The sequence below is a fragment of the Oncorhynchus clarkii genome, chromosome 17 (assembly GCF_045791955.1).
Source record: "Oncorhynchus clarkii lewisi isolate Uvic-CL-2024 chromosome 17, UVic_Ocla_1.0, whole genome shotgun sequence".
Taxonomy (NCBI): domain Eukaryota; kingdom Metazoa; phylum Chordata; class Actinopteri; order Salmoniformes; family Salmonidae; genus Oncorhynchus; species Oncorhynchus clarkii.
The window spans coordinates 6080585-6088734 of NC_092163.1; the positions used below are offsets into that span (position 1 = coordinate 6080585).

General features: G+C 40.5%; 1 protein-coding gene across 1 annotated transcript; it reads right to left on the bottom strand.

Moving 5' to 3' along the window:
- Nucleotides 1–805: 805 nt before the first annotated feature.
- On the bottom strand, nucleotides 806–7838 carry LOC139370063 (zinc finger protein 271-like). Its single transcript, XM_071109374.1, has 4 exons — nucleotides 7589–7838; nucleotides 7177–7274; nucleotides 6867–7044; nucleotides 806–3143 (listed from the first exon to the last, which is right to left on the bottom strand). The coding sequence occupies exons 1-4, from the start codon at nucleotides 7782–7784 to the stop codon at nucleotides 1492–1494; spliced, it is 2124 nt and encodes a 707-aa protein (XP_070965475.1). The 5' UTR covers nucleotides 7785–7838; the 3' UTR covers nucleotides 806–1491.
- Nucleotides 7839–8150: the final 312 nt, after the last annotated feature.

The following is an 8150-nucleotide window of genomic DNA, read 5'->3' on the forward strand; positions in this document are numbered from 1 at the left end:
GGGCACTATGGTGTTGAAAGCGGAGCTGTAGTCAATGAATAGCATTCTCACCTTTGTTATTTTTTTTATCTAGGTAAGTCAGAACAAATTCTTATTTACAATGACAGCCTATGAAAGTGGGTTAACTTGTCACGAATCCAACACCTGCTGCTTATTCAAACCAGCCCACTGGGCACAGACGTCAGTTCAACATCTAGTTTCTATTTACATTTCTTTGATTCGTCAACTAATGTGAATTTAACATGAAATCAACACAAAATGTCACCAGTCATTGGATATTGGTTGCAAGTTGGGTGATACACAAAATGTTACCCGTCATTGGATTTAGGTCGCAAGTTGGGTGAAACACAAAATGTTACCCGTCATTGGATTTAGGTCGCAAGTTGGGTGAAACACAAAATGTTACCAGTCATTGGATTTAGGTTGCAAGTTGGGTGAAACACAAAATGTTACCTGTCATTGGATTTAGGTCGCAAATTGGGTGAAACACAAAATGTTACCCGTCATTGGATTTAGGTCGCAAATTGGGTGAAACACAAAATGTTACCAGTCATTGGATTTAGGTTGCAAGTTGGTTGAAACACAAAATGTTACCTGTGGAAACAATGTTTATTCAATCAGTGGGAGGCTTGTAAATTCCCCCAGGAAAGTGGAACGAGGAACTCTTCTTTGAGACAATGATAAACAGCAATCCTTGGGAGAGTTGTGGTGGATATTATAAAATAAGGATCTGCTGGAGTCCAAGTCAAACCAAGATTCTTTATTTCTGAGCTCAGAGAGAATAACAGAGTTACACAGCGCAGTGTAGACAGTCTGAATTCCTGAAGCATTGAGTGATTAGCACATATCTTTATAGTTTCCTGTTCTTGGGAGGGACTTTATTCATACAAGGACACATGTACAAATTGGTTTGCAACACAGGATGATACTCCCAAGAACAGGAGCTTATAATAGGACAGTTTCACAAGGTTAGTCACATACTCAGTTATGTGGACACACAAACAATTAACATTTTCCATTACAGAGTCTGAACATTTTCATTTCATTAAATCATCAGTGGGCTACAATGCAAATGTCAACAATGGAACTAATGCATCACATCCAAATATCACTTGATTATCTGTAGTGCTGGAGGAATGACACACCCAGATAAACACAAAGAGTTTAAAAAAGGACAGTTTAAAAGAAGGAACCTGATCTTCTTTATATTCAAACTGACAGACTCCATATTCACTTCATGTTTTCTAATAAAAACAAACAAATATATGTTTAAGTATACCCTGTACCATTTAATTTCATATGGTAAAGACAGGTAAACACATTGTCAGTCAACAATATAAGACAACGGGAGCACTGTGTATGTTCTCTGATGAATTTGAAGTCAATGTGATGTGAAATATCAATATACACGCTAAGAGAAGTAATTTCTCTATTCTCTAATGACGTTTAAGTGACTTATGAGTAATATGTTTTCCCACAGTCTGAGCTTTTCTAAGCCTTCTCCTCTGTGTGCAGTCTAATGTGTTCTTTCAGGCTTCCTAAATGGGCAAAAGCTTTGCAACCTGGGCGGAGTGGTAAGGCTTCTGCCCTGTGTGTATTCTCATGCTTTTTCAGGTTTCCTCTCTGGTTGAAACACTTTCCACATTGGGAGCAGTGGTAAGGCTTCTCTCCTGTGTGTATTCTCTCATGTCGTTTCAGATCCCCTGAATGGATGAAACACTTTCCACATTGGGAGCAGTGGTAAGGCTTCTCTCCCGTGTGTATTCTCTCATGTTGTTTCAGCTCCCCCGACCGGTTGAAACACTTTCCACATTGGGAGCAGTGGTAAGGCTTCTCTCCTGTGTGTATTCTCTCATGTTGTTTCAGCTCCCCCGACTGGTTGAAACACTTTCCACATTGGGAGCAGTGGTAATGCTTCTCTCCTGTGTGTATTCTCTTATGTCGTTTCAGCTCCTCCGACCGGTTGAAACACTTTCCACATTGGGAGCAGTGGTAAGGCTTCTCTCCTGTGTGTCTTCTCTCATGAGCTTTCAGGTTTGCTTTCCGGTTGAAACTCTTTCCACACTGGGAGCAGTGGTAAGGCTTCTCTCCTGTGTGTATTCTCTCATGAGCTTCCAGGTTTACTCTCTGGTTGAAACACATTCCACATTGGGAGCAGTGGTAAGGCTTCTCTCGTGTGTGTATTCTCTCATGTCGTTTCAGATCCCCTGAATGGATGAAACACTTTCCACATTGGGAGCAGTGGTAAGGCTTCTCTCCCGTGTGTATTCTCTCGTGTTGTTCCAGCGCCCACGACTGGTTGAAACACCTTCCACATTGGGAGCAGTGGTAAGGCTTCTCTCCTGTGTGTATTCTCTCGTGAGCTTTCAGGTTTGCTTTCTGGTTGAAACACTTTCCACATTGGGAGCAGTGGTAAGGCTTCTCTCCTGTGTGTATTCTCTCGTGTTGTTTCAGCGCCCACGACTGGTTGAAACACCTTCCACATTGGGAGCAGTGGTAAGGCTTCTCTCCTGTGTGTATTCTCTCGTGAGCTTTCAGGTTTGCTTTATGGTTGAAACACATTCCACATTGGGAGCAGTGGTAAGGCTTCTCTCCTGTGTGTATTCTCTCATGTTGTTTCAGCTCCCTCGACTGGTTGAAACTCTTTCCACACTGGGAGCAGTGGTAAGGCTCCTCCCCTGTGTGTATTCTCTCATGTTGTTTCAGCTCCCTCGACTGGTTGAAACACTTTCCACATTGGGAGCAGTGGTAAGGCTTCTCTCCTGTGTGTATTCTCTCGTGAGCTTTCAGGTTTGCTTTCTGGTTGAAACACTTTCCACATTGGGAGCAGTGGTAAGGCTTCTCTCCTGTGTGTATTCTCTCATGAGCTTTCAGGTTTGCTTTCTGGTTGAAACTCTTTCCACATTGGGAGCAGTGGTAAGGCTTCTCTCCTGTGTGTATTCTCTCATGTTGTTTCAGCTCCCCCGAACAGACGAAACACTTTCCACATTGGGAACAGTGGTAAGGCTTCTCCCCTGTGTGCATTTTCTCATGTTGTTTCAGGTCCCATAACCGGTTACAATTTTTTCCACAGTGGGAGCAGTGGTGTCGTCTTGCTAGTTTGGACGTCCCTGGCTCTGGTTCCTCTGAGTCTGGTCTTTCTCCTGCCAAAGACAGTGTTATTTTTAAATAGAGACCCGAATGAAACCACATGATAAAACAACCTGTTTTAACAATCTTAGTGTGATTTTAAAACAAATGTAGAGCTTCCTGGTAATTACTGCTATGTTTACATTACTTATTTTATTCATCCTGTTTTACAAGTCAGAACACAAAAACCTAGACAGTTCTAGGACACTGAAGACACAGACGTCGCTGGATTCCAATTGAACAGGTGGTTCTAAATATATAACTTTCATAGCTGTATGATACAGAATGTGACCTACACACTTCCTTAAACATCAAATAACTAAAGAAGTCATTTTGTGTGGAAATCCAAAACTTGTTTTTACATCGAAGATACAAAGCACATCAGTAACATCTCCCCGTTGTTGAAAGGGTTCGACACATTGCTGTTTAAATGGACCAATTTCTTATTTAGACATTCACAGATTTTCAACATTTTGATTATCGCTGATACCACAGCAGAATGCTGGTGGAATGGTTAAGTGTGACTTGAATAAATAAATCACTGACATTGTCAATAGCAAAGCACCCGCACACCATCACATCTCCTCCTCCATGCTTCACGGTGGGAACCACACATGCGGAGATAATCTGTTCATCTACTCCTCGTCTCACAAAGACATGACGCTCGGATCCAAAAATCTCAAATTTGGACTCATCAGACCCAAGGACAGATATCCACCGGTCTAATGTCCATTGCTCGTGTTTCTTGGCCCAAGCAAGTCTCTTCTTCTTATTGGTGTCCTTTAGTAGTGGTTTCCTTGCAGAAATTCGACCATGAAGGCCTGTTTCACGCAGTCTCCTCTGAACCGATGATGTTGAGATGTGTCTCTTGCTTGAACTTTGTGAAGCATTTATTTGGGTTGCAATTTCTAAGTCTGGTAACTCTAATGAACTTATGCATCAGAAGTAACTCTGGGTCTTCCATTCTTGTGGTGGTCCTTAAAGTAATGATGGACTGTTGCTTCTCTTTGCTTATTTGAGCTGTTCTTGACATAATATGGACTTCACCTTTTACCCAATAGGGCTATCTTCTGTATACCCCCCTACCTTGTCACAACACAACTGATTGGCTCAAACACATTAAAACCTGTTATGGCACATTAACTCTTGAAACTAGGGGGCACTATTTTAATTTATGGAAAAATAACGTTACCAAAGTAAACGGGCTATTTCTCAGGACCAGGTGCTAGAATATGCATATAATTGACAGCTTAGGATAGAAAACACTCAATATTGTCTGTGAATATAACAGAACTGATATTGGAGGCGAAAGCCTGAGAAAAATCCAATCAGGAAGTGACTCTCATTTTGAAACCTCTGCGTTCCTATGCATCCCTATTGACCATTGAAAGGGATATCAACCAGATTCCTTTTTCTATAGCTTCCCTAATGTGTCTACAGTCACTAGACATAGTTTCAGGTTTTTATTTTGAAAAATGAGCGTGAACGACAACATTGCGTCAGTGGTCAGGTGGTGGCTCTCAGAGTGATTTGTGCGTAATAGACAAAGGCGGCCATTGATATATTATCGAATAGATATTTGAAAAACACCTTGAGGATTGATTATAAAAAACATTTGCCATGTTTCTGTCGATATTATGGATCTAATTTGGAGTTTTTTTTCGGCGTTGTCGTGATCACAACTTCCGGTGGATTTCTCAACAAAACGTGAAGAATAAACGGAGGTATTTTGGCTATAAAAAATAATCTTTATGGAACAAAATTAACATTTGCTGTCTAACTGGGAGTCTCGCGAGTGAAAACATCCGAAGCTCAAAGGTAAACGATTTAATTGGATTGCTTTTCTGATTTTCGTGACCAAGCTCCCTGCTGCTAGCTGGACATAATGCTATGCTAGGCTATCGATAAACTTACACAAATGCTTGTCTTGCTTTGGCTGTAAAGCATAATTTCAAAATCTGAGATGACAGGGTGATTAACAAAAGGCTAAGCTGTGTTTCACTATATTTCACTTGTGATTTCATGAATATAAATATTTTCTAGTAAGAATGTTTGTCTGTTGCGTTATGCTAATTAGTGTAGTTGATGACAATTCTCCCGGAAACGGGAGGACTAGTTAGAGCGGTAGGCCAGTAACCGAGAGATTGCTGGATTGAATCCCCGAGTTGACAAGGTAAAACTCTGTCGTTCTGCCCCTGAACAAGGCAGTCCTAGGACGTCATTGAAAAAAATTAATTTGTTCTTAACTGACTTGCCTAGTTAAATAAAGGTTACATTTTAAAAGAAAAACTCTTTATCCACAATATAGCAGGGGGTGTAAAGCCATTTTTATCATCAATTTCGCTCAGCCAATCAGTCATTTGCAAGTGCTGTGCTTGTTGAATGAACTTCCCTATAAGCTAAAAGTCTATATTTGTTTACTGTAAAATAGCAGTGTATCTGGTCAAATATTTTTTTCCCCAAAATTGTAAGGGTTGGTAACAGTCTGATTGGTCAGCTATTTAAGCCAGTAAAGGCAGCTTTACTATTCTTGGGTAGTGGAATGACTTTAGCTTCCCTCCAAGCCTGAGGGCACACACTTTCTAGTAGGCTTAAATTAAAGACAAGGCAAATAAGAATGGCAATATCGGCCGCTATTATCCTCAATTTTCCATCCACGTTGTCAGACACCAGTGACTTGTCATTGTTGATTTTATTTGCACAAAATTTCATTGAAGATTCTCCAAAGATTTTTTACAATCATTCTTCATGTATTTTATCTTTGTTTCATTGTGTACTATCTTCTTTTTACTCAGTTTAGTCAAATGATGTCTCAATTTGCAATAGGTTTGCCAATCAGTTATTCAGCCAGACCTATATGCCATCTCTTTTGCCTCCCTCTTCATCATACCATTTTTTTAATTCCTCATCAATTCATGTGGATTCAACCGTTTTTACAGTCATTTTCTTAATGGGTGCATGCTTATTAGTAACTGGGATAAGCAGTTTCAAACGTGTCAAGGGCAGTGTCTGGTTGCTCATCATTACACACCACGGACCAACAAATATTATTTACATCAACAACATAGGAATCACTACAAAAAAATGTATGACCTCTTATACACAATATTAGTCCCAGCCTTTGGAACGGTGGTTTTCCTAGACATGGCTCCTATATTGTGATCACTACATCTGGTGGATCTGGATACTGCTTTAAAACCCATTTCTGCAGCATTAGTAAAGATATGATCAAAACATGTTGATGATTTCATTCCTCTACTGTTTGTAACTACCCTGGTAGGTTGATTGATAACCTGAACCAGGTTGCCGGCACTGGTTACAGTTTGAAGCTTTTGCTTGAGTGGGCAGCCTGATCACAGTTTTCCTCCAGTATTAGTTAATTAATGACCAAAGTCTTGAGTTTAGTTTGCCTGTTCTACAGTCTAGTAAAGATAGGGGCGTTGACTGGGACAGGCAATGTAACATCCATAATGTTTTAAGGAAAAGTTTTTGTAAAACAAGCACCTTACATTGGATCATCTTGAAACTTTCTCTCTAAAGCTGACTTTAATCAAGGTTTTATATGGTCTATTGGTTTCTCTCTTTTCATTGGCAGAATCCTTTTTCAGTGTTATGATATTCATAACATCCATATACACTACTCTAACTTCCTGTCAACTAACAGAACTCTGCTGGTTGTCCTGGTAACAGATACCAGTGGGCAGATCGATTGTATTTGTTCAAACTAAACTACTTACTTTGATGTGTCAAATCTGATCCTTTCATCTCTTCTCCTCCTCTCACAGTTCCACTCAGCCCTGTTGTTTTCCTGCAGTCCACCAGCAGCACAGACAACCTCTTCATACCCAGCAGTAAGGTGCTACCGGGAGAGGCACGATACAGGGACTCCGGGAGGGAGGAAGGGCAAGTGTTGTCCTGCTAACCATAAAGAGGGGACACAGACGCACATCATTATGGATGCTGATGTCACTGTTGTCATAAAGTGCTTTACAGAAACCCAGCCCACAAGCGAGAGAAAGCTGTTTGCTCGTCCAGACCAAGCTGTACCATCTGGTGTTCTGATCTGGAGAGACTCTTCTCTGCCTCGTCAGCATCAGGATGTTGTTGAGGCTCCCCAGAGGATCCACCATAGTCATGTCTCTCTCCTGTGTGAACGAGAACATCAAAATGAGTAGTAAACTCCCTTTGATATTTTAAGTAGAACATATGCTTCAATATTGAATTTTAAAAGCCTGTTATACTAGATGAGGGGAACTTTAATATAGACAACATGGAGAATTCAATACATCTAATTGAAAAGTCCCTAAAATATATGAACCAATGGCAGATTGACCCTTTAGCAATTCCTACAGTACTGAACAACATATTCAAGTGTAGAACTTCAGTAGAATGCCACTTTAAAACCACACATTAGTTCAACAACGGCATAGTTTGTGTCCCTGTTGAAGACAGTACTCACTGGTGTTAATCTGATATTCTGTCTCTTCCTCTTTCACTCCAAAAACGTCTTCCTCCTTCACCTTTATTGAGATATCATCCTGTTCCTCTCTAAACGGTTCTTTCTCTTCTATCACTATAACAGCCTCCTCTTCCTCCTTTTTCATTCTGAAATCTTCTTCCTTCACTATAACAGTCTCCTCTTCCTCCTTTTTCATTCTGAAATGTTCTTCCACTATAACAGCATCTTCTTCCTTCACTATAACAGTCTCCTCTTCCTCCTTTTTCATTCTGAAATGTTCTTCCACTATAACAGCATCTTCTTCCTTCACTATAACAGCCTCATCTTCCTCCTTTTTCATTCTAAAAGCTTCTTTCTCTTCTTTCACTGTAACCTCATCCTCTTCTTCAATGTTCAGCGCCAGAACTTCTTTCTCCAAACAGCAGACCTCCTCTTCTTTAGCAGGGGATGAGTACTTTAATGAGCTCATGGTCAGGGATGTTAGCTAGCTAGTTAGCATTAGCGACTAGCCTAGTGCTAGGCTCAGCATCAATCTTTAACAAGTTTGCAAATTAGGTTACAG

Coding starts and splice junctions, on each gene's coding strand:
- LOC139370063 (XM_071109374.1), bottom strand. CDS start 7,784: ATGAAAAAGGAGGAAGAGGAGACTGTTATAGTGAAGGAAGAAGATTTC. Junction 7,275..7,588: donor AGAATATCAGATTAACACCA/GTGAGTACTGTC, acceptor TCGTTCACACAG/GAGAGAGACATGACTATGGT. Junction 7,045..7,176: donor CCAGATCAGAACACCAGATG/GTACAGCTTGGT, acceptor TATGGTTAGCAG/GACAACACTTGCCCTTCCTC.